The 27,142-nt window shown below is 43.8% G+C and overlaps 1 protein-coding gene across 5 annotated transcripts in view; it reads left to right on the top strand.

Moving 5' to 3' along the window:
- Window positions 1-16,744, top strand: part of LOC125463095 (protein FAM83H-like) — a 127,729-nt gene extending 110,985 nt beyond the window's left edge. For all 5 annotated transcript variants that reach the window (XM_059640876.1, XM_059640880.1, XM_059640875.1 and 2 more), the window contains one exon: window positions 10,316-16,744. In XM_059640876.1, the coding sequence (XP_059496859.1) occupies window positions 10,316-13,181 (2,866 nt within the window). In that variant the 3' untranslated portion in view covers window positions 13,182-16,744. The remainder of the gene's footprint in view (window positions 1-10,315) is intronic.
- Window positions 16,745-27,142: the final 10,398 nt, after the last annotated feature.

Raw genomic sequence — 27,142 nt, 5'->3', positions numbered from 1 at the left:
TAGGAGAAACAGGTTGGTCGTAAACAAAGGAACCTACAGCACAGGAACAGGCCCTTTGGCCCTCCAAGCCTGCGCCGATCAAGATCCTCTGTCTAACCTGTCATCTGTTTTCTAGTGATAATGGGAACTGCACATGCTGGAGAATCCAAGATAATAAAATGTGAGGCTCGATGAACACAGCAGGCCAAGCAGCTTTTGTGCTCCTGAGATGCTGCTTGGCCTGCTGTGTTCATCCAGCCTCACACTTTGTTATCTATTTTCTAACGGTCTGTATCCATTTGCTCCCTGCCCATCCGTGTACCTGTCCAAATATATCTTAAAAGACGCCAACGTGTCTGCGTCTACCACCTCCGCTGGCAATGCATTCCAGGCACCCATCACCCTCTGTGTAAAGAACTTTCCGCGCATATCTCCCTTAAACTTTCCTCCTCTCACTTTGAACTCATGACCCCTAGTAATTGAGTCCCCCACTGTGGGAAAAAGCTTTTTGCTATCCACCCTGTCTAAACCCCTCATGATTTTGTAGACCTCAGTCATGTCCCCCCTCAATCTCCGTCTTTCTAATGAAAATAATCCTAATCTACTCAACCTCTCTTCATAGCTAGCACCCTCCATACCAGGCAACATCCTGGTGAACCTCCTCTGCACCCTCTCCAAAGCATCCACATCCTTTTGGTAATGTGGCAACCAGAACTGTACGCAGTACTCATGTGGCTGAACCAAAGTCCTTTCCAACTGTAACATGACCTGCCAACTCTTATACTCAATACCCCGCCCAATGAAGGAAAGCATGCCGTATGCCTTCTTGACCACCCTATTGACCTGGGTTGCCACCTTCAGGGAACAATGGACCTGAACACCCAGATCTCTCTGTGCATCAATTTTCCCCAGGACTTTTCTATTTACTGTATAGTTTGCTCTTGAATTAGATCTTCCAAAATGCATCACCTTGCATTTGCCTGGATTAAACTCCATCTGCCATTTATCTGCCCAACTCTCCAGTCTATCTATATTCTGCTGTAATCTCTGACAGTCCCCTTCACTATCAGCTACTCCACCAATCTTCGTGTCATCAGCAAACTTGCTGATCAGACCACCTACACCTTCCTCCAAATCATTTACATATATCACAAACAGCAGTGGTCCCACCACAGATCCCTGTGGAACACCACTGGTTACAGGTCTCCAATTTGAGAAACTCCCTTCAACTACGACCCTCTGTCTCCTGTTGCCTAGCCAGTTTTTTATCCATCTAGCTAGCACATCCTGGACCCCATGCAACTTCACTTTCTCCATCATCATGCCACGGGGAACCTTATCAAATGCCTTACTGAAGTCCATGTATATGACATCTACAGCCTTTCCCTCATCAATCAACTTTGTCACATCCTCAAAGAATTCTATTAAGTTGGTAAGACATGACCTTCCCTGCACAAAACCATGTTGCCTATTACTGATAAGCCCATTTTCTTCCAAATGGGAATAGATCCTATCCCTCAGTATCTTCTCCAGTAGCTTCCCTACCACTGATGTCAGGCTCACCGGTCGATAATTACCTGAATTATCCTTGCTGCCCTTCTTAAACAAGGGGACAACATTAGCAAGTCTCCAGTCCTCCGGGACCTCACCCGTGTCTAAGGGCGCTGCAAAGATATCTGTTAAGGCCCCGGCTATTTCCTCTCTCGCTTCCCTCAGTAACCTGGGATAGATCCCATCCGGACCTGGGGACTTGTCCACCTTAATGTCTTTTAGGATACCTAACACTTCCTCCTTCCTTATGTCAACTTGACCTAGAGTAAGCAAACATCTATCCCTAACCTCAACATCCGTCATGTCCCTCTCCTTGGTGAATACCGATGCAAAGTACTCGTTAAGAATGTCACCAATTTTCTCTGAATCAGCGCATAACTTTCCTTCTTTGTCCTTAAGTGGGCCAATCCTTTCTCTAGTTACCCTCTTGCTCTTTATATATGAATAAAAGGCTTTGGGATTTTCCTTAACCATGTTTACCAGCAATATCTCATGTCCTCGCTTAGTCCTCTTAATCCCTCGTTTCAGATTCGCTCTACATTCCCGATATTCTTGCAAAGCTTCGTCTGTCTTCAGTCACCTAGACCTCATGTATGCTTCCTTTTTTCTTTTGGCTAGTCTCACAATTTCACCTGTCATCCATGGCTCCCTAATCTTGCCTTTTCTATCCCTCATTTTCACAGCAACATGTCTCTCCTGCACGCTAATTAACCTCTCCTTAAAAGCCTCCCACACATCAAATGTGGATTTATCTTCAAACAGTTTCTCCCAATCTACATTCCTCAGATCCTGCCGAATCTTGGTATAGTCAGCCTTCCCCCAGTTTAGAACTCTTCCTTTAGGACCAGTCCTATCCTTGTCCATGAGTAAAACTTACAGAATTGTGGTCGCTATTTCCAAAGTAGTCCCCTACTGTAATATCAACCACCTGACCGGGTTCATTCCCCAGCACCAGGTCCAGTATGGCCCTTTCCCGAGTTGGACTACATAAACACTGCTCTAGAAAACCCTCCTGGACACACCTTACAAATTCTGCTCCGTCTTGACCCCTAACACTGAGTGAATCCCAGTCAATGTTGGGAAAATTAAAATCTCCCATCACCACCACCCTGTTTCTCCTACACCTTTCCATTATCTGTTTACATATTTGTACCTCTATCTCACGCTCGCTGTTGGGAGGCCTGTAGTACAGCCCCAACATTGTTACTGCATCCTTCCTGTTTCTGAGTTCTACCCATATTGCCTCACTGCTTGAGTCTTCCATGGGGCCCTCCTTCAGTGCGGCTGTGATATCGTCTTTGACCATTACTGCAACTCCTCCACCCCTTTTACCTCCCTCTCTATCCCGCCTGAAGCAGGGTGGTGGTGATGTGTCCGAGAGGGTTTTCTAGAGCAGTGTGTAGGTAGTCCAACTCGGGAAGGGGCCATACTAGACCTGGTGTTTGGGAATGAACCCGGCCAGATAGTTGAAATTACTGTAGGGGCCTACTTGGAAATAGTGACCACAATTCTGTCGGTTGTACAATATTCATGGACAAAGATGAGAGTGGTCCTAAAAGAAGAGTTCTAAACTGGGGCAAAGCCAACTATGCCAAAATTCGACAGGATCTGGGGAACATAGATTGGGAGAAACTGTTTGAGGATAAATCCACATTTGATATGTGGGAGGCTTTTAAGGAGAGGTTAATTAGCGTGCAGGAGAGACATGTTGCTGTGAAAATGAGGAATAGAAAAGGCAAGATTAGGGAGCCATGGATGACAGGTGAAATTGTGAGACTAGCTAAGCGGAAAAAGGAAGCATTCATAATGTCTAGGTGACTGAAGATGGACGAAGCTTTGGAAGAATATCGGAAATGTCGGTCCAATCTGAAACGAGGAATTAAGAGGGCTAAAAGGGGGCTTGAGATATCTTTAGCAAACATGGTTAAGGAAAATCCCAAAGTCTTCTATTGATATATAAAGAGCAAGAGGGTAACTAGAGAAAGGATTGGCCCACTTAAGGACAAAGAAAGAAAGTTATGAGTCAGAGAAAATGGATGACATTCTTAATGAGTACTTTGCATCGGTATTCACCAAGGAGAGGGACATGACAGATATTGAGGTAGGGATAGATGTTTAATTACTCTAGGTGAAGTTCGCATAAGGAGGGAGAAAGTGTTGGGTATCCTAAAAGGCATTAAGGTGGACAAGTCCCCAGGTCTGGATGGGACCTATCCCAGGTTAATGAGGGGAAGTGAGAGAGTAAATAGCCGGGGCCTTAACGGATATCTTTGCAGCATCCTTAAACACGGGTGAGGTCCCGGAGGACTGGAAAATTGCTAATGTTGTCCCCTTGTTTAAGCTAGCAGGGATAATTCAGGTAATTATCGACCGGTGAGCCTGACATCAGTGGTAGGGAAGCTGCTGGAGAAGAAACTGAGGGATAGGATCTATTCCCATTTGGAAGAAAATGGGCTTCTCAGTGATAGACAACATGGTTTTGTGCAGGGAAAGTCATGTCTTACCAACTTAATAGAATTTTTTGAGCAAGTGACAAAGTTGATTGATGAGGGAAAGGCTGTAGATGTCATATACATGGACTTCAGTAAGGCATTTGATAAGGTTCCCCATGGCAGGTTGATGGAGAAAGTGAAGTTGCATGGGGTCCAGGGTGTGCTAGCTAGATGGATAAAAAACTGGCTGGGCAACAGGAGACAGAGAGTAGTAGTGAAGGGGATTTCTCAAATTGGAGACCTGTGACCAGTGATGTTCCACAGGGATCTGTGCTGGGACCACTGTTGTTTGTGATATACATAAATGTTTTGGAAGAAGGTATAGGTGGTCTGAGTAGCAAGTTTGCAGATGTCACGAAGATTGGTGGAGTAGCAGACAGTGAAGGGGACTGTCAGAGATTACAGCAGAATATAGATAGATTAGAGAGTTGGGCAGATAAATGGCAGATGGAGTTTAATCCGGGCAAATGCGAGGTGATGCATGTTGGAAGATCTAATTCAAGAGCAAACTATACAGTAAATAGAAAAGTCCTGGGGAAAATTGATGTTCAGAGAGATCTGGGTGTTCAGGTCCATTATTCCCTGAAGGTGGCAACCCAGGTCAATAGAGTCATCAAGAAGGCATATGGCATGCTTTCCTTCATTGGATGGGGTATTGAGTACAAGAGTTGGCAGGTCATGATACAGTTGGAAAGGACTTTGGTTCAGCCACATTTAGAATACTGCGTACAGTTCGGGTCAAAAGGATATGGATACTTTGGAGAGGGTGCAGAGGAGGTTCACCAAGATGTTGCCTGGAATGGAGGGCACTAGCTATGAAGAGAGGTTGAGCAGATTAGGATTATTTTCATTAGAAAGACGGAGATTGAGGGGGGACCTGATTGAGGTCGACAAAATCATGAGGGGTATAGACAGGGTGGATAGCAAGAAGCTTTTTCCCACAGTGGGGGACTCAATTACTAGGGGTCATGAGTTCAAAGTGAGAGGAGGAAAGTTTATGGGAGATATGCGTGGAAAGTTCTTTACACAGAGGGTGGTGGGTGCCTAGAATGCGTTGCCAGCGGAGGTGGTAGACGCAGACAGGATGGTGACTTTTAAGATGTATCTGGACTTGTATATGGATGGGCAGGGAGCAAAGGGATATAGAACCTTAGAAAATAGATGACAGGTTTAGACAGAGGATCTCGATCGGTGCAGGCTTGGAGGGCCGAAGAGCCTGTTCCTGTGCTGTAATTTTCTTTGTTCTTTGTTCACTCACACTTTTCCCCTCACCCACATATACACTCTCTCACCCTCACATGCACACTGTCTCTCTCACACACACACACTTGCCCTCTCTCTCCATCACACACATAAGCACAGTCTCTCCCTCTCTCACTTCCATGCACACACACGCACACACACACAGAGACACACCCTCTCCCTCACACACATATACACATTCTCCCTCTCCCCACCGTCATACACATGCGCACGCACTCACTTACTGTCTCTCCCTCACACACACGCTATCTCACTCCCTCTCACACTCTCGCATATACTCTCTCCCTCAGACACACACGCTCCCTCACTCACTGAGTCTCTCTCTTACATTCTCTGTCTCTCTCACTCACTCTCTCCCTTACACACACACACACACACACACACACACATGCTGTTTCTCTCCCTCATTTCTCTCACACACACATTCACTCTCTCTCTCCCTCATAGACAGACGCATACATTCTCTTCCTCACATGTACACACACAGTGTCTCCCTCACACTGATAGTCTCTTGCTTACACACACACACACTCTCTCTTACTCATGCAAACATTCTCCCTCTCTCTCTCTCCCCCCACCAAGCCCTCTCTTTCCATATCTCTGTCTCCTCTCTCTCTCTCGCTCACTCACAGCCACATAAACACCCTCTTTGTCTGCCACACACACACACTCTGCCGCTCACACACACTGACTCTTTTGCTCGCTCACTCTCACGTGCACACTCTCTTGCGCACACCCTCTCTCTCGCTCACACGCCCTCTCTCTCTCGCTCACGGACCGTTTTACTCTCTGTTGCTCGCCTCCCTCGTCTCTCTGTCTCGCTCGCTCTCTCTCTCGCTCGCGCGCCCTCTCTCCCCCTCTTGGTTGCGCGCCGTCTCTCTTCCTCTCGCTCACGTGCCGTCTCTCACTTGCGCGCTGTCTCTCTCCCTCTCGCTCACGTGCTGTCTCTCACTCGCGCGCCGTCTCCCTCTCTCGCTCCCTCTTTCTCGCTCGCGCGCCATCCCACTCTCCCTCACGCGCCATCCCTCTCTCTCACTCGCTTGCACGCCGTCTCTCTCTCTCTCTCTCTCGCACTCTGGTGTCTCTCTCATACATTCTTCTCACATCCCTCCCTTATGCACAGACGTGCGCACACTCTCTTGGCCTCACACATGCGCACACAGAAACACACACAACACAGTAACTCATTCTGTCTCTGTCTCTCTCTCACACACACACACACAAACACTCTCTCTCTCTCTCTCTCCCCCTCCCTCACACACACAGACATACTTACTCTTGCCCTCAGACACACTCACTCACTTTCTGCCTCACACTCTCATACTCTGTCTCTCCCTCCCCCCTTCTCTCTCTCACTCGCACGCGCGCCATCTCTCTCTCCCCCTCCCCCTGTCTCTCTCTCGCTCACACACACACGCGCGCGCGCGCGCCATCTCTCTCTCCCCCTCCCTCGTCTCTCTCTCACACACACACGCGCGCCATCTCTCTCTCCCCCTCCCCCTGTCTCTCTCTCTCTCTCACACACACACACACACACACACACACACGCGCGTTAATCTATGTGGCGCATTTGTAATTGTAAATACAATCTATTTTGTTCAAAAATGTGCAATTTATAAATAGTCAATGTGGTGTTTTATAAATTCCTAGTTTTGATATAAAACCAGTCTGACTCCAAACTAAAACACAAACAGATTCCATACAAGGCCTCACACCTAACATATGTTGTCTGACCCTAAAATGTCACCTCTTCTTTACACTAATAAAACCTTTACTTCTGTCAGGACAGGGACTTGAAAGGAATTTGGGGAATAACATATACACATTAATCAATTGAAACCTTCTAACTGAATAAAGATTTAACAGCATCTTTAGTTTGATTAATACATCCTCATTAGTGCTGTGACCTTTAGATCTTTTACTGATAAATTCTGTGTCTGATACTATCTCTCTCACTAACACTTGAAGAAGGAGCAAGGCTTTGAAAGCTTGTGTTTTGAAACAAATCTGTTGGACTATAACCTGGTGTCGTATAATTTCTGACCTTGTCCACCCCAGTCCAACATTAGCACTTCCACATCATGTCTTTATAGTGTTGCTGCATGTTGGCCATTTACTTTACTCGCCTTTTCTCACAGTTGAACCTACACCTGTTTTTTGTCATACTTTAATCTGAGATCTGAAAGGATGAGATTATCTTGATCAAGACAGGAACTCGAAAAAGTCAGATTGGGCTGATTGAAGCAAATAGCCAAACTTCATCCAATGGCCATTTATGAATGAACTTGAAATGTGAGAATGGACCTTTCATTTTTATCAAACAGTCAAGGAAGAGGCTAAATCTAAACTGATGAAAGAGCATGGGCAACCTAACTGAATGAGTCAAACAATGATAGGTAGAGTTCACAGTGGAGAATTGTACGGCTGTTTAGTTTAGCTCCAGCAAAGGCAAATAAGAAATCTGAGGATTGGGAGCAGTTTAGAATTCAGCAAAGAAGGACCAAGGGATTGACAAATAGAGTATGAATGTAAACTCGCAGGGAACATAAAGACTGATGCTGAGTTTTCATAGGTACATGAAGAGAAAGAGATTGATAAAGACAAATGCAGGTCCCCTCCAGTATAATAGGGAACAAACAAATGGCTGAGGAACTGAATACGAGCTTTGGTTCTGTCCTCGCAAAAGAACATACAAATCAGATACCAGAATTGTTGGAGGATACAAGATTTAATGACAGGGAAGAACTAAGAGAAATTAGCAGAGAAATGGTGTTAGGAAAATTGTTGCGATTGGGGCCAATAAATCCCCAGTAGCTTTAGAAATAGTGGATGCATTGGTGGTCATCTTCCAGGATTCTATAGAATGGTCACTGCAGGTCGGAGTGTGGCTAATGTCACTCCAATATTCAATAAAGGAGGTAGAGAGAAAACAGGAAATTATAGACCAGTGAGCATAACATCGATAATGGGGAAAATGCTCAAATCCACTCTCAAGGATTTTATAGAAGGTACTTAGAAAATAGTGACAGGATCAGACAGGGACAGCATGGATTTATGAAGGGGGAACCATGCTTGACAATTCTGTTGGAATTCTATGAAGGTGTAACTAGTAGAGTTGACAAGGGGAGCCAGTCGATGTAGTATATTTAGAATTAGAAAGCATTTGACAAAGTCCAACGTAAGACATGAATGTGCAAGATTAAAGCGCATGGGATTGGGGAAAGTTGTATTGAGATAGATAGGAAACTGGTTGACAGAGAAGAAATAAAGAGTAAGAATTAATGAACAAAAACAAAGTTGCTGGAAAAGCCCAGCAGGTCTGGCAGCATCTGTGAAAGTAAAAAAAGAGTTAACATTTCAGGTCTAGTTACTTTTCCTCAGGAATTAATGTGTCCTTTTCAAATTGGCAGGCAGTAACTATTGGGGTGCCACAGGGTACGGTGCTAGGAACCCAGCTATTCACGATATATGTTAATGATTCGGATGAGGGAAGAAAATGTATCATCCCAAGTTTGCAGACATTAACAGGTTGGGTGGGGAGTGAACTGTGACGAGGATGCATAGATCCTTCAGTATGATCACGACACATTGGATGAGTGGCAGATACAGTATAATGTGGATAAATATGAGGTTATTCACTTTGGAAGCAAAACAAGAAGGCAACTTATTACCTCAGTGGCTGTAAATTGGGAGAGGGGAATGCGCAGTGGGACCTGGGTGTCCTTGTGCACCAGTTGCTGAAGGTAAACATGCAGGTGCAGCAGGTGGTAACGAAGGTAAATGGTATGTTGGCCTTTATTATGAGAGGTTTTGAGTACAGGAGCAGGGATGTGTTGTTGCAGTTATACAGGGCCTTGGTGAGATTACACCTGAAGTATTGTGTGCAGTTTTGGTCTCCTTTTCTGAGGACGGTGCTCTTGTCCTCAGGGAAATGCAGCAAAGGCTGATTCTGGGGATGGCGGGTGTGATGTATGAGGAGAAATTGATTAGGTTGGGATTGTTTTCACTGCAGTTCAGATAAATGAGGGGGATCTCACAGAGACTTATAAAATTCTAACAGGGCTGGATAGTGCAGTAGCAGGGAGGATGTTTCTGATGGTGGGTGTGTCTAGAACCAGGGATCACAGTCTGAGGATTCAGGGTAGATGATTTAGGATGGAGACATTTCTTCACCCATAGAACATAGAACATTACAGCACAGTACAGGCCCTTCGGCCCTCGATGTTGTGCCGACCTGTCATACCGATCTCAAGCCCATCTAACCTACACTATTCCATGTACGTCCATATGCTTATCCAATGACGACTTAAATGTACCTAAAGTTGGCGAATCTACTACTGTTGCAGGTGAGCCTGTGGGATTCATTACCACTGGAAGTAGTTGATGCCAAAACATTGAATGTATTCAAGAGGTGACTAGATATAGTACTTGGGGTGAATGGGATCAAAGGTTATGGGGAGAAAGCAGGATTAGGCTATTGAGTAGGATGATCAACCATTATCGGGAAGAATGGCAGAGCAGGCTCAAGGGGCCAAACGGCCTCCCCCTGTTCCTGTCTTCTGTAGTTCAATGTAAGAAATTTTTTTAAGTGATGAGAGGCTGGGATCTCGGAAGATCCAAATTGAATTGTGTCTGCGTTCAAAGGAAATTAATAAAAACTCACCATCAATTGAAACTAGTAATGGAGTAAGCTTGTGGAATTCTGTTTAAGACGTATTCTTAGCAAACTTGCCCATTATGTCTCATACAATGACAAAAAGTCAAGTCTTTTTCTACTACATGTGACTATGATCTTTTACCAAAAAAAGGAAAAACATGGCAGTCTGTTCATTGGTTTGGCTTTGAAGGCAACATTGCCACTCATCTCCATTCCTACGTCGAACATGTGACTTGGGGTATCTTCTGTAGTGTAGTGTTCTGTGTTCATGGACTATTTCTAGGGAACAGAACTATAAGCACTCTGTGATGATTGAGAGTGAATATTGATTAATGCAACCACCCAACTTAATTTCTCTTTCCTTATTCTCTAGCTTTATGTGGGCCTTTGAGAAGATTCATCGCAGTATCGTTCAACGATTTCAGGGAGAGCTTGTAGCAATTTTCGATGAAGAATTTCGAATTCTTTTTGCCCAGTCAAACCCCCTCCCTGGTGTAGAGAATCTCATACCAGAACCAGATAATTTTTACACTGTGAAACCATACCAGCCTACTGATAGGTGGCGACGTAAACAAAGCCCTAGACTTGTACATCAAGAGGATATGCTTTCACAGCATTCTGGTTATTCATGGGCAGATCCGGATCGTGACCATTTTGGCCACAATTTTAGACAGAATGATGTTTTCAGGCAAATCAAGGAGGAATCTGGCATTAGAGGAAGCATGAGGCAGTTTGCACATGTTCAGCAAGAGGATTTTCAACTTGATCCTACATCCAGTGCTCTTCTAAGAGCAAAGCAGATGGAAATGAAAGCGTTTAAACGGAGAAGTTATGCAGAAGGGACTTTCGAAAGTTATGATTCTATGGTACAGAGATATGGACGAATAAGTGATCATTATGATGAATTAGATGCTAGATCTGAGCAATTATTCAGGGAAAAGAGATATCCTTTGGAGCCTGGATTAACAAGGAATAGGTTCAGCTCATTTAATAGTAAACATGTAAAAGATGGCCTGGGAATACTCGAACGATTTAGACAAAACAGAACAACTCAGCATCAGTACAATGAGTCAGCAGAACAGCCGAGGCACTGGTATGATCGAAAGAATCATGAAGAGGCTTGTTTGATTGGTTTGCCACTCTATCCACCTCCGGTGAACTATGAACCTTCCAACTCCTCCAAAGAAGTCCGGCATGGTTCAAGTGATCTTGATCCAGTGGCTGATGGAAGGCTAGGGCAGAAAATACAGAAGCGCCCCAATATTGGCCAATCATATGCCTGTCAAAAGTCACCAACTCAGAAACAGGTTCTGGATCCAAAAATGCTTTTCACAGAGTCCAGTCTTGGTCGAAAATCTGATGATCAGCCCACCAAACATGGGCTGAGAAGGTGGAGAATCGGTTCTTATTTCAGAGATCAGGATGAGCACCCCACACAGCTTGAAGATGTTTCTGCACCTGATGAATCTCAGAACAACAATGAAGTGCTTTATGATTCAAGGCAGAACAGAGCCCCTTTCGAGAAACCCTTGTTCAAAGAATCTGCACAGATCACAAGTTATAAACATTTGGATCTATACAACTCAAAGTCTCCAAAAACAGATTTATTTGATGACCAATCTTTGTCATCGGATAAAGGAAATGAGGAGCGGAATGTAAAGTTGGCAAAACATGAATCCATGCGTAGTAAACTCAACCCTATGTTGCAAAGGAGCAGACTGCGTTCTTCATTGATCTTCAATAATTCCAAGGCAGAACAGCATATCACACAAAAAGGGAAAGGGATCCAGAGCATCAGGGAGCAGAAGCAGGAGGAAGAAAAGGAATCCAAAGGGATTCAGGAATCTAAAGCAGCTGCAGATTTTCAGGAAAATAGCACCAATGACCAAACCAAACCTATCCAATATTCAATGCCTGGTAAGACGTTGCCAAATGAGATTCCCAAAACATCTGAACCAAATCTCAAAGAGAGTTTTACTGGAAAAAAACTAGATTTGGACATGGGTTGGCAGCAGACTGACTCTGCTTTCAGTAGCCATGACCCAGACACTCGTTCTAGTGACCAGCATGGTGCAAGGTCAAAAGTAGACCTTCAACTGAGCAAAAAGGTACAAGATGCCATTAACAAAATGACCCAGCGTACATCATTATCAAAAGAAATTAAAACACCTCATATACAATCAGCAAAGACTGAAAAGCCGCCTCTGGAAAAACCCGGAAAGGCCATTAATTCTGCAGCTAGGCAACAAGGTCCTCCACCCTCTGAGCTGACTGTCGGGTCTTTGCAGCCAGGACTCCCACCCTCTGAATCAGCCACTCTGAATAATGCTAGAAATCCCCAAAGATCCTCTTCTACCTTGAAACTGGAGGATGCTGATGGCAATTTAGCAAAGACCAAGATGCATTCATCTACTGTATGTCTGGACACAAGAGAGGGTAAAGAGGATGAGTCAGGAGGGGAATCCGCAATTTTAAATTCCATTTCAAAGAGTCCCTCAAGATTGAAAAGTTTTCTCAACCTTCCTGGTGACACAAAATCAAAAGAAATGCAAAACAATGTAGACCTAGCGCAACCTCTGACTTCAGTCAAAGAGAATGAGAAAAATCCTGAAAAGCTATCAAAAACTGTCCAGAGTGAGGTGGTACTTTCCAATTCTGAGAAAGAGGAGAAGCCACGCAGGCCTCCAGCCAATCCCACTGCACCCAAAGGTTTACAAACTGTCCAAGGGAGCAGGTATTCTACATCTACCTCCAATGCCCTTTACAGCAGCAACCTTCGAGATGATACCAAGGTCATCCTAGAGCAAATCTCTGCCAACAGCCAGAAGAATCGGGCTGAGAGTGCCAAAGTGCAACATGCCAGCACCAGTGAGAATGTAACTCCAGGAGAATCAGAGGAAAAGGTTACTCCTGAGTCAGACAAAACAGACTCTGATAAAAAGCAGCAGTTTGGTATCTCATCAAGGTTTTCAAACTCTATTAAAAACAAAGGCAAAGCTCAGGCAACACCTGACTATGTTGATCCCTTAATTAAGAGGATGGACAGTTTTCGAAAAGAGAAACGTGTATACAGCAGGTTTGAAGTCTTCTACAAGAAAGATGACTCATTGAAAACAGAAGACAATTCTGCAGGCCAACAAGGTGACGAATCACAAGATTGTAAGGACATAGATAGTGGAGACAAAAAGAAAGCTTCAAAAATAATTCCCAAGCTTCTTGAGACGCTTAAGAGGTTTTAATGCTCCCTGTAATTTACTAAACTAGGTGGAGCTGAACCACAAGTACTTAGACTGCTTGTTGCTGAGTGCTGATTTTGGTGATTTTTGTTTAAAGGTGCAGAATATCAAATACTGCGATAAATTATAGGAATGGGTAACCATGTACAGATCCTTCAAATATCCAATTTTAGATAAGTGCAGTAACATACAGCAAGACAAGGAACATAGCACTCTGATCCACTCACTGTAGCGAAAGAATCTTTGAAAGTTGGATGAGAGTCAAGAGATAGTTTGGGGAGGAAAGATGTAGACCTACACGTTAAACCCTTTCATTTTACAGTCTAACTTGTATTAGGATTTCACGGTGCTGGCAGAATATACACAATTGTATAAAGTCAACAACTGGAATAAATGAGGTCAGGAAGCTTGTCATCTGTAGAACTGGTACCTGAACGTAGCCTTTAATATTGCTTCACCTTGAAAGAAGATTGAGCTGTCTCAAACTGGAAAAGTTTTTACAAGAGCAGACAAAATATTAAATTAATGAGATTGATTTTCATGGGCTTTTTAAGAAATAGCAAGAGAAACATAAGAATATCTGCCTTCATATATTAGACAAGTTGTAGTGCAAGAAGTGACAAAATGCCAAAGATGCAACTGGCCATAAACAAACTTGCATTTATAACATGGGATCCTCTCATGATTAAGTGGGAAGTTTCAACTTACTTTTGCTTTTGTAAAGGAACGGTTTGTAGCAGTTACATATCTATGATTATCAAACAAGTGTAATGTAACCTCAGTTTTGTACAGCACAAATGGGTTAGCATTTTAGGTCAATTATTTCTTATGTAGAAAGCCAGTAATTTCAGCTACTAGTTCCAGACTGACCAGTGTTAACATCTATTTTGTGAATCTTTTGCACAAGCCAGTTCAGTTTAAATATTTTTACCTTCTATTCCCCCCAATCTTAAGTTAGGAGCTCGTGTTTAAGGTATAGTTTCACACATGTTCACAGCCTCAGGAAAGTGGCTATTCTTAATTGTAAGCCTTAATTGAGACTTTTTGACACTGTCTTGCTCAGTGATCATACACACTGCACTTTCCAACAAGTGAGACTGATGTGAGCACCCTGTCAGATATTGTTTCCTCCCAAGCCTGAGAACACGAGCTAATTATAGTCTTTGATTTCTGCTAACTGCATAATGTCGATGATAAGCAAGGTTTGCATTGAAATCTCTCTATCTTACTGGTATTTTTAAATTAGCTTCCTCTTATATGCAGCAATACTATCTGCTCTGTGCAAGAATTATGTCTTTGTTTCTTGGTGACTGTCTTATATTGCTACATCTGATTGATGAGATTAACAAGTTCTTGCTTTTCTTCTTCCCCACTATAGAAGCTCAGTTCCAATGTGAACGCAATGAATGATGAAATAGCTACACTGTGCTTGTAAGCTTGATTATAAACAGCTGTTTGTGCAATGTATATCAAATGTAAATATTTTTGATGCTGTGCAAGGTTGCTGCCTATATCCATTCACAAAGCTGTTACTTTGTAATAAGAAAGATGCTACATTAACAAATGTAAATTCACTCTGTATTTAACCTGTGCTGTACTTGTCTGAGAATGTTTGGGAACCCTATAAGGAGCTTTTCTTTCAGTTCAAAACAGTGGAGGAAGCTTTACTCTGTATCTAACCCCATGCTGCCCCTGTCCTGGGTCTGTTTGTTGGGGACTGTGTAAAGAAATTTTACTCTGTGTCTAACCCTGTGGTGTACATATCCTAGGAGTGTCTAAAGGGGAACAGTGTTGAGAAAACTTTACTTTCAGTTTGAAAAAAAGAGTACTGGCATGTATATATCTGTATCTAACCTGTGGTATACAGGGAGTGTTTGATGGGGAACATTCTGTCCTTGCCCTGAGAGTGTCCAGTAGTGATAATAGATCTCTGAAATGCAAAGTTGTGCAATCTCCTGCACAAACCCTTCAAAAAGTTCAAAGCTGATGGATGTGCAGGTATGGAAGGGGTATGGGGAGAACAAATCCACCTTGCAGTGACTGATAATATTGGAAAGATAATCTAACAATCACGCAACAAATGGTATAATGTCAGCCTCTGCCCTGGAAAAACAGGGTTTCCCATTTCCCTGTGACTGTCTTGACCTTCAGGAAGGGAGAAATGTGGAATTATTTAAATTAAAATGTTACTATTTTGTGTGTCTATGTATTTTACACCTAAAAGGGAATAATCTTTGCAGTTTATTATATTTGATGTTCATAACATTCCTTGACCATCAAGACAAGGAACATTTAACTATTTCTCTGGGCACTCTGATTTAGTTCCAGTTTTCAGAGTCATACTGGCTATGGCATCTTCGATGCATGTAAACACCTTAGCTAGCCATGGAAGACATCATAACCAAAGCCAGTCTTGCTGTCCACCAGACGGGGTTACTCTGGCTAGTGTTTTTTTTTTAACAGCACATGGACTGCAGTGGTTCAAGAAGGCAGCTCACCACCACATTCTCAAAGGCAACTACGAATAAGAAATAAACTTACAGCATCTAGATGTTCTGAATGACCAGGCAGTCCAGAACCTGGGTTTACAGTCTAAGGATGCAGGGAAGCCATTCAGGACTGAAATAGGGAGAAGTTTATAACTATCTGCCACAGAAAGTGATTAGGGCCAAAGAGGAGTTAGATATTGTTCTCAGAGCTAAAAGGACCAAAGCGTTAGGGAGAAAGAAGGAACAGAATACTGAGTTAGATGATCAGTTTGGATAATTATCATTTTGAATTGCCTCCTCTTATTTTCTATGTTTCTTTTTGGATAGACAAGATTTGGTACACAAAGGGTGTTACCCCTAGCAAGGAGCGGATCTAGAACCAGGGAACCCATCTGAGTAAAAAGCAAACCATTTAGGAGTTAGATGTGCAGGAACATCTTCAGAGGGTGGTGAACTTTTGGAATTCTTTGCTCCAGAGGGCTGTGGTGTATCAATCATTAAACTCAAGAAAGAGATGAATGGATTTTCAGTTACTAATGACATCAAGTGATATGGCAATAGCATGGGAACATGGCATTGAGGCAGATGATAAGCCATGATCTAGAACGACCTCCCCCAGTCTTCTGTCCCTGTTTAAGAATAGCCAATTGTGTTAAGTATTTTTATGGGGATGAGCAAGACCACATGAGCAAGTGTCAGGGTAACCTTGCTATATTCCAGGAGATAGAGTGACCTCCTGCACCAGTGAGGAAGAGCAGAGAAAATTGTCTTTGGAACATTCTCTTTATCTCCATTTAACCTAAACACAAAATGGCCTTCTGAAGGGAACCATCCCCTCTAAATTTACTTGCAAAATCAGGGATGGATATCTGTTTAACCTGAGAAGGTGGGGGATAGGGCAGATTAGCAGAAACAAAACAACTAGGAAAGCTTCGACAAATATGCCAATATAAATGGAACTAAAGTACCTTTTAAACATGTGCAGTGGTTTGATTACTGAATGTATGGTTCTGTATATCTCAGTACAATATGTAATAAACCATATTCTCTTGTATTTCAGCACAACAGCAGCTAAATAAACAGTGGTTTGCGCTGAGCCTGTTGTCACATTTGTTGTAAAACCCAGCTGCTTTTTTGGATGACAGACTTAAAATTCTCACTGCATATTTTTATTAGAAAATTATTAATGGGATTTCGTGTAACAATAAAAATAATGAAATGTGAGTGAGGTGCTAGGTAAGAAAGGCGACAGGTCTTTAGAGAGTGGGTATCAGTCCGCAGTGCTGAATCAGTTAACGATAATGGAACAAAAGTAGGGGCATGCTCAGGAGCCCAGAGGAATGGTGAACCAGGAATCTCAGCACAGCAACGGAGGAAGTCCTGAAGATTATCTTCAGTTTTGTTTTTAAAATGTACACAATATTAGCAAGCCCAAAATTATTAATTATTTATGCTAACAAAATGCAGTAAATCACTGTAATCGATGCCTGCAGAAGGAAAACAGGATAGTAAACATATATGGGACAAAATCCATAAATCAATCACAACAGATCCTTCACGAGCAAAAGGTTTGATTATTTTTTTAAATGGATGGTGTCTGTTTTAGATATTGTCATTACTGTAAATTGAAGAATTGGAAAAACAATCCTATAGATGCTTCAAATCCACAGCAATTTAGGCAACAACTGGGAAGGCAGAAAGATGAAATGGTTAAAGTTGATGCGACTTCTCATGGAATTAAGGGTGTAATGATATCCATGTAGGAAAAACCCATCTGGTTCACTAATGTCCTTTAGGGAAATAAACTGCTATCTTTACCTGGTCTGGTCTACATGTGACTCCAGACCCACAGCAATGTGGGTGATTCTTAACTGCCTTCTGGACAATCAGGGATGGGCAATAAATGCTGGCCTAGCCAGCAATACTCTCGTTCTGTGAATGATTTTTTAAAAAATATAGAACGAGGATATGTAACAGAAAGGAAAGCAGGAGACAGATGACAGTGCAGGGAAAGTGAGTGGGAAGTTCATGGGAGATAGAGATGATGGAGGAAGCTGGAGCATCTACAGTCTAGAATATTACTGAAACTTTTCTGGCGATGCCAAGGGTGGATACAAAGGTATCATGAGAGCAGTTTTGAAAGAGAGGGAGACGGTTTACAATATCAGCTAGAACAGCACCCAGAAAACACAGCTGAATTGTTAGCAGGCAATGAGTTGAAGGCGCAAGAATCTGTTGTCATGGTCGATGTGAGATAGGGAAAAGACCTGGGAGGTTCCAAAAGTAACTGGAGAGAGAAATGAAATCAGGGTTAGAGCTGGGGCAGGATCTGAAATTTCTTTCAGTAAGTTTACCTTTGTAGGAAATGAGAAGGGAAATGCAATTAAAGCAAATAGGTCAGATATCACATAACAGCAGATTATAGTCCAACAGGTTTATTTGAAAACATAAGCTTTTGGAGCCATATGAGGTGAGATTCGATCGGATTTTGGATCCAGTCTGATCTAGTGATACCTCTGTATGACTTACTTCCATTGTATATTGCAACTTTAGATATAGTTTCCCTCAATCTATCAATAAGATTTCTCTTGAGTCACAAATTTATATAAAAATGTGAGCTACAACAGACAACACTGCCACCTCATGGCAGAAAAGTAACAATACCACAAAGCTAATAAAATGTGAGGCTGGATGAACACAGCAGGCCAAGCAGCATCTCAGGAGCACAAAAGCTGACGTTTCGGGCCTAGACCCTTCATTGGTGCTGCTTGGCCTGCTGTGTTCATCCAGCCTCACATTTTATTATCTTGGAATTCTCCAGCATCTGCAGTTCCCATTATCTCTGATACCACAAAGCTGTTCGTTCAGATAGGAATCTGACCATTTCAAGTATAAAAATACAACCCGAATCAAAGATCTTTTAAAAAAACTTTTTGAATATGTATGACATTGTAATTGCTGTATTTGGGGCCGATGACAGCATTCCATCTCGTTTTGGTGTTCTGATACAGCATTCCAGAATACTGAGTCAGGGATAAGACCATAAGACATAGGGGTGGAAGTAAGACCATTCGGTCCATCAAGTCCACTCTGCCATTTAAATCATGGCTGATGGGCATTTCAACTCCACTTCCCTGCACTCTCCCCATAGGCCTTGATTCCTTTTGAGATCAAGAATTTGTCGATCTCTGTCTTGAAGGCATCCAACGTCCCGGCCTCCACTGCACTCCGTGGCAATGAATTCCACAAGCCCACCACACTGGCTGAAGAAATGTCGTCTCATTTCAGTTTTAAATTTACCCCCTCTAACTTTAAGGCTGTGCCCACGGGTCCTAGTCTCCCCGCCTAATGGAAACAACTTCCTAGCGTCCACCCTTTCTAAACCATACATTATCTTGTAAATTTCTATTAGATCTCCCCTCAACCTTCTAAACTCTAATGAGTACAATCCCAGGATCCTTAGCCGTTCATCATACATTAAACCTACCATTCCAGGGATCATCCGTGTGAATCTCCGCTGGACATGCTCCAGGGCTAGTATGTCCTTCCTGAGGTGTGGCGCCCAAAATTGGACACAGTATTCTAAATGGGGCCTAACTAGAGCTTTATAAAGCCTCAGAAGCACATCACTGCTTTTATATTCCAACCCTCTTGAGATAAACGACAACATTACATTTGCTTTCTTAATTACGGACTCTGCCTGCAAGTTAACCTTTAGAGAATCCTGGACCAGCACTCCCAGATCCCTTTGTACTTCTGCTTTGCGAATTTTCTCACCATTTAGAAAATAGTCCATGCCTGTATTCTTTTTTCCAAAGTGCAAGACCTTACATTTACTCACATTGAATTTCATCAGCCATTTCCTGGAACACTCTCCTAAACTGTCTAAATCTTTCTGCAGCCTCCCCACCTCTTCAGTACTACATGCCTGTCCACCTATCTTTGGATCATCAGCAAGCTTCACCAGAATGCCCCCAGTCCCTTCATCCAAGTCATTAATGTATAAGGTGAACAGATGCGGCCCCAACACTGACCCTACAGGACACCACTCATCACCGGTTGCCATTCTGAAAAAGAGCCTTTTATCCCAACTCTCTGCCTTTTGTCAGACAGCCAATCCACAATCCAAGCCAATAGCTCACCTCGAACACCATGGACCCTCACCTTACTCAGCAGCCTCCCGTGAGGCGCTGTACCAAAGGCCTTTTGGAAGTCCAGATAGACAACATCTACTGGGTTTCCCTGGTCTAACATACTTGTTACCTCTTCAAAGAATTCCAACAGGTTTGTCAGGCACGACCTCCCCTTACTAAATCCATGCTGACTTGTTCTAATCTGACCCTGCACTTCCAAGAATTTAGAAATCTCATCCTTGACAATGGATTCAAGAATTTTACCAACTACCGAGGTTAGGCTAATCGGCCTATAATTTTCCATCTTTTTCCTTGATCCTTTCTTAAACAGGGGGGTTACAACAGCAATTTTCCAATCATCTGGGACTTTCCCAGACTCCAGTGACTTTTGAAAGGTCACGACCAAAGTCACTGCTATTTCCTCAGCCACCTCCCTCTGAACTCTAGGATGTAGCCCATCGGGGTCAGGAGATTTATTAATTTTTAGACCTTTTAGCTTTTCTAACACTTTCTCTTTTGTAATGCCTACCATACTCAACTCTGCCCCGGCTCTCCCTAATTGTTGGCATACTACTCATGTCTTCCACTGTGAAGACTGACGCAAAGTACTTATTAAGTTCCTTCTAGGCCCGAAACGTCACCTTTTGTGCTCCAAAGATGCTGCTTGGTCTGCTGTGTTCATCCAGCTCCACACTTTGTTATTTTGTGTTTTTTGTCAGGGTTGTTCATTAAAACCGTCAAGCGGCCTTTGTCTGCTGATAAGGTGATGATATTCCTGTCCTTCTTTGATGATTTTTCTTTTGTGTGTGTTGAGTGTGTTTGCGTGGCCTTTCCTGATCAATATAGGGACTATGGTTTGACAGATGGCTTGTTGTGTTTCGTCCATGAGTTCAGCAAATTTCAGTGTAGCTTCGAGCGCAGCCAGGAAGTCCATTTTGTTGAACAAGAACGGAGAACAAAGAACAAAGAAAATGACAGCACAGGAACAAGCTCTTCGGCCCTTCAAGCCTGCGCGAATCCAGAACCTCTATCTAAACCTGTCACCTATTTTCCAATGACCTGTATCCCTCTGCTCCCTGCCCACACATGTATCTGTCTAGATACATCTTAAATGACGCTATCATTCCCGCCTCTACCACCTCCGCTGGCAATGTGTTCTAGGCACCCACCACCCTCTGCGTAAAGAACTTTCCACACATATCTCCTTTAAACTTTTCCACACTCACCTTGAAATTGTGACCCCTAGTAATTGAGATCCCCCCTCTGGGCAAAAGTTCTCGCTATCCACCCTGTCTACGCCGCTTATGATTTTGTAGGCCTCAATCAGGTCCCCCCTCAATCTCTGTCTTTCTAATGGAAATAATCCTAATCTACTCAACCTCTCTTCATAGCTAGTACCCTCCATACCAGGCAACATCCTGGTGAAACTCCTCTGCACCCTCTCCAAAGCATCCACATCCTTTTGGTAATGTGGTGACCAGAACTGTACGCAGTATTCCAAATGTGGTCGAACCAAAGTCCTTTCCAACTGTAACATGACCTGCCAACTCTTGTACTCAATACCCCGTTGAATGACTGAAAGTATGCCATACGCCTGCTTGACCACTCTATTGATCTGCGTAGCCACCTTCAGGGTACAATGGACCTGAACACCCAGATCTCTCTGTGAATCAATTTTCCCCAGGGCTTTTCCATTTACCGTACAGTTTGCTCTTGAATTGGATCTTCCAAAATGCATCAGAATTTGATGTCCTTATAGTTAGGTCCCCAAGTTAGGACAGTTTTCTCGATATGTGTGTGGTGTCTGTCTAAAAAATTTCTTATCCATGTGTTTGGCTTTGTCATTGCTGTACATTAGTTTGGTCAGTTTTTCTTGCAGTGGGAGTCTCTTCCGTTCTGATCCTGCTTTGCTTGACCCTGATGGCCTATTGAAGAGTTGTGGTCCATTATTGGTTGGTCGAGTGCAAGTATAGAGATTTTTGGCATGAAATTTTTAATTCATATTTGTGGAGGCGTCATAGCTGTCCGTTTTCGTAACTTGTAGCATTCTGAGGCCGTTTTGTTCAGCAGTTTTTCTTGCTTGCGGGTTGTAAGGGGGAGGGCTTTGTATTTGATGCTGTGAGGTAGTACCTGACTTCTGAGGCATTCGTGCAGAAAATGGAGTTGCTCGCGGGTAGTGCTCAGCCAGTTGGCATATGTTTCCCATTTTTAGACTTGTTTGCGCAAGTTTTGCCTGTAGATGCTGAATGTTTTAATGAAGATCTGTAGCTTGGGTTACGGTTGGAGTTGTTGATTGATTCACCAAGCTGACTGGTTTTCATGCAAACGTTTAGTCTCCCTTCTAGGTAACATCATCAGTGCTGTGTAGCCTCCACTGAAGCGCTGTTGTTCTGTCCTGCTCTGAATTTATATGGCCCAGTCTTTCATTGTGGGCAGTGATAATGGGAACTGCAGAGGCTGGAGAATCCAAGATAATAAAATGTGAGGCTGGATGAACACAGCAGGCCCAGCAGCATCTCAGGACCACAAAAGCTGACGTTTTGGGCCTAGACCCTTCATCAGAGAGGGGGATGGGGTGAGGGTTCTGGAATAAATAGGGAGGGGGAGGCGGACCGAAGATGGAGAGAAAAGAAGATAGGTAGAGAGGAGAGTATAGGTGGGGAGGGGATAGGTCAGTCCAGGGAAGATGGACAGGTCAAGGAGGTGGGATGAGGTTAGTAGGTAGGAGATGGAGGTGCAGTTTGGGGTGGGAGGAAGGGATGGGTGAGAGGAAGAACAGGTTAGGGAGGCAGAGACAGGTTGGACTGGTTTTGGGATGCAGTGGGTGGAGGGGAAGAGCTGGGCTGGTTGTGTGGTGCAGTGGGGAGAGGGGACGAACTGGGCTGGTTTTGGGATGCGGTGGGGGAAGGGGAGATTTTGAAGCTGGTGAAGTCCACATTGATACCATTGGGCTGCAGGGTTCCCAAGCGGAATATGAGTTGCTGTTCCTGCAACCTTCGGGTGGCATCATTGTGGCACTGCAGGAGGCCCATGATGGACATGTCATCTAAAGAATGTGAGGGGGAGTGGAAATGGTTTGCGACTGGGAGGTGCAGTTGTTTATTGCGAACCGAGCGGAGGTGTTCTGCAAAGCGGTCCCCAAGCATCCGCTTGGTTTCCCCAATGTAGACGAAGCCACACCGAGTACAGTGGATGCAGTATACCACATTGGCAGATGTGCAGGTGAACCTCTGCTTAATGTGGAAAGTCATCTTGGGGCCTGGGATAGGGGTGAGGGAGGAGGTGTGGGGGCAAGTGTAGCATTTCCTGCGGTTGCAGGGGAAGGTGTCGGGTGTGGTGGGGTTGGAGAGCAGTGTGGAGCGAACAAGGGAGTCACGGAGAGAGTGGTCTCTCCGGAAAGCAGACAGGGGTGGGGATGGAAAAATGTCTTGGGTGGTGGGGTCGGATTGTAGATGGTGGAAGTGTCGGAGGATGATACGTTGTATCCGGAGGTTGGTAGGGTGGTGTGTGAGAACGAGGGGGATCCTCTTTGGGAGGTTGTGGCGGGGGCGGGGTGTGAGGGATGTGTTGCGGGAAATGCGGGAGACGCGGTGAAGGGCGTTCTCAACCACTGTGGGGGGAAAGTTGCGGTCCTTGAAGAACTTGGACATCTGGGATGTGCGGGAGTGGAATGCCTCATCGTGAGAGCAGATGCGGCGGAGGCGGAGGAATTGGGAATAGGGGATGGAATTTTTGCAGGAGGGTGGGTGGAAGGAGGTGTATTCTAGGTAGCTGTGGGAGTCGGTGGGCTTGAAATGGACATCAGTTACAAGCTGGTTGCCTGAGATGGAGACTGAGCTTTTGTGCTATAGTGGTATGTAGATGGGGGTCTATTTCAAATTGTTTGTTAATTGCATCGGTGGTTGAAAATCAGGCCTCTAGGAATTCTTGTCTTTGTCTCATTTGACACCAGTCAAACTGATGTCCTTCTACCACAGAGAGTGTTAAAACGAGGGAGAATTGGTCGTACCTTTTTGCTGTGCGTCGGTGCTCGTGTATCCTGTTGGCAAATTTCCTGTCCATCTATGTAGGGTTTCTCACAGTTGCTGCGTGGTATTTTATATATCACATTTGTCCTGTTCATTGTGGGTATGGGGCCTTTTGTCTTTGAGAGTAATTGCTAGGCCCAATACGTCAGCTTTTGTGCTCCTAAGATGCTGCTTGGCCTGCTGTGTTCATCCAGCTCCACACTTTGTTATCTTAGCCAAAACGTGGCTGTTGGTTTGTGTGCTATCCTTATTCCAAGAGATCATATTAGTCTTGTGAAAATCAAAAGAATTGATTAGTAATGTGGTTAATAGTGAAGATGGTTACAGGTTACAGGAAGATATAGATGGATTGACCAGGTGGCATTTAACCCTGATGCGCGAAATGATGCACTTTGGAAGAAGAAACAACATGAAGGGGTATTTAATGAATGACAGGACACAGCTTAGAGAATAGAGGGATCTTGGGGTAATAATTCACAGATCCATGAAGTCTGCATAGCACATGAATAAGATAGTTAAGAAGGCTTATGGGACACTTTCTTTCATCAGTCGTGGCATAGAGTACAAAAACCAAAAGGTAATGTGGGAGTTGTACAGCACATTGGTTAGGCAACAGCTGGAGTACTGTGTGCAGTTGTGGTCATCTCGCTACAGGAAGGGTGTGATAGCACAACAGGGAGTGAAGAGGAGATTCACTAGGATGTTGCCTGGAATGGAGAAATTGAGCTATCAAGGACAGGCTACATGGGTTTGATTTGTTTTCTTTAGAGAAGACTGAGGGGGAACATGGTTGATGTATATAAGTTTATAAGGGGTATTGACAGGGTGAATAGAGAGCCACTATTCCCCTTGGTTGAAGGGTCAATCACAAGTTGATATAGTTTTAGAGTAAGGAGCAGGTGATTCAGAGGGGATATGAGGAAAAAACTTTTTTCACTCAAAAGGTGATGGGAATCTGGCATGCACTGCCTGGGAAGGTGTTGGAGGCCAGAAACCTTACTGTTTTTAAAAAAAATTTGGATGAGCACTTGAAATATCATAACATTCAAGGATATGGGACAATTGCAGGAAATTGGGATTTTTAAAACTTTTTATTCATTCACAGGAAGAGGGCATCACTGGCGAGGCTGCATTTATTGCCCATCCCTAATTGCCCAGACAGCAGTTCAAAATCAATCACATTGCTGTGGGTCTGGAGTCACACGTAGGCCAGACCAGGTAAGGATGGTAATTGCCTTCCCTAAAGGACATTAGTGAACCAGATGGGTTTTTCCCGACAATTGACAATGGATTCATTGTCATCAATAGATTCTTAATTCCAGACATTACTGAATTCAAATTCCACCATCTGCCATGACAGGATTTGAACCTGGGTCCCCGGAATGATATCTGGGTCTCTAGATTAACAGCCCAGCTATAATGCCACGAGGCTGTTATCTCCCCTTTATGATAGTTATGTTGGTGCAGGCTTGACAGGCCAAAGGGCCTTTCTGCACCTCATGACTTTTCTTTTTCTTCTCTCTACTTGCTCCATTCCTTGGATGACATCGGTGGTTACGAATTGAGCCAGTGCAGGCTCGAGGGTTCCTGGTCTTGAGGAGGTCCAGCTGGAACAGACTCGATGGACTGCTGGCTTCAAAGAAACAGAGCTGGGATAGATTTGATGTACTCAAGGAAGCCCTGCATGCACTCTGCTTTAGAAGGGCTGTAATGCAGAGCTTTTTCTTTCATTTCCCTATTTTTCTAATTTATACTGAAGATTTTGTATCGAGCTTTATAAGATCTGCAATACCAATGTTTTAACTTTATTATTTCACTTTCTAATTTATACCCAAGAGTTTGTATAAAGACAGTGCCAGAAACGGCGACTTCGTATACTTTTCGCTGTACTCATGTATCCCTGTACTTGAGTACATAGAACATAGAACATTACAGCACAGTACAGGCCCTTCGGCCCTCAACGTTGTGCCGACCTGTCATACTGGTCTCAAGCCCATCTAACCTACACTATTCCATGTACGTCCATATGCTTGTCCAATGATGACTTAAATGTACCTAAAGTTGGCGAATCTGTGACAAAAGTCTTTTAATTCTAATCCTAACCTATATGAAAGAACTAGGAGTTGAGAATAAAATGATCATACCTGTAATTCAAAACATGGGAATCTATAATCAAATTCTCATTCTCTACAATCACAGCAAAGAGGCATATGCTGGAATCGTCCAAAAGGTAATGGCACAGTGAAGCAGGGCTCCCAATTCCTGCTGAAAGATGAGTTGGATGGGCAATGATTCTGGTTTATCTATACCTCACCAGATTACATAAGAAATTAAGAGTTTGAAATTCAGTGGCCAGATGGAACATAGAATATAGAACATAGAACAGTATAGCACAGTACAGGCCCTTTGCTCCATGATGTTGTGCTGACCCGTTATCCTATTCTCAGATCAAACTACCCTTCAAAGAACAAAGAAAATTACAGCACAGGAACAAGCCCTTCGGCCCTCCAAGCCTGCGCTGATCAAGGTCCTCTGTCTAACCTGTCATCTATTTTCTAACCGTCTGTGTCCATTTCTTCCCTGCCCATCCATGTACCTGTCCAAAAATATCTTAAATGACGCTAACGTGTCTGCGTCTACCACCTCCGCTGGCACCGCGTTCCAGGCACCCACCACCCTCTGTGTAAAGAACTTTCCACGCGTATCTTCCTTAAGCTTTCCTCCTCTCACTTTGAACTCATGACCCCTAGTAATTGAGTCCCCCACTCTGGGAAAAAGCTTCTTGCTATCCACCCTGTCTATACCCCTCATGATTTTGTAGACCTCAATCAGGTCCCCCCTCAATCTCTGTCTTTCTAATGAAAATAATCCTAATCTACTCAACCTCTCTTCATAGCTAGCACCCTCCATACCAGGCAACATCCTGGTGAACCTCCTCTGCACCCTCTCCAAAGCATCCACATCCTTTTGGTACTGTGGCGACCAGAACGATACACAGTACTCCAGATGTGGCCGAACCAAAGTCCTATACAACTGCAACATGACCTGCCAACTCTTGTACTCAATACCCCGTCCAATGAAGGAAAGCATGCCATATGCCTTCTTGACCACCCTATTGACCTGCGTTCTCATTTCAGGGATCAATGGACCTGAACACCCAGATCTCTCTGTTCAATTTTCCCCAGGACTTTTCCATTTACTGTATAGTTGCCCTTGAATTAGATCTTCCAAAATGCATCAGCTCGCATTTGCCTGGATTGAACTCCATGCGGGCTCCATCCCCACACTCCGCCCCAATCTGTCTGCTCCCACTC

Source organism: Stegostoma tigrinum, chromosome 2, assembly GCF_030684315.1.
Source record: "Stegostoma tigrinum isolate sSteTig4 chromosome 2, sSteTig4.hap1, whole genome shotgun sequence".
In the NCBI taxonomy this organism is placed as follows: Eukaryota; Metazoa; Chordata; class Chondrichthyes; order Orectolobiformes; family Stegostomatidae; genus Stegostoma; species Stegostoma tigrinum.
Note: the sequence above shows the minus strand (reverse complement) of the source record. Positions and strands in the feature narration are given on the sequence as shown.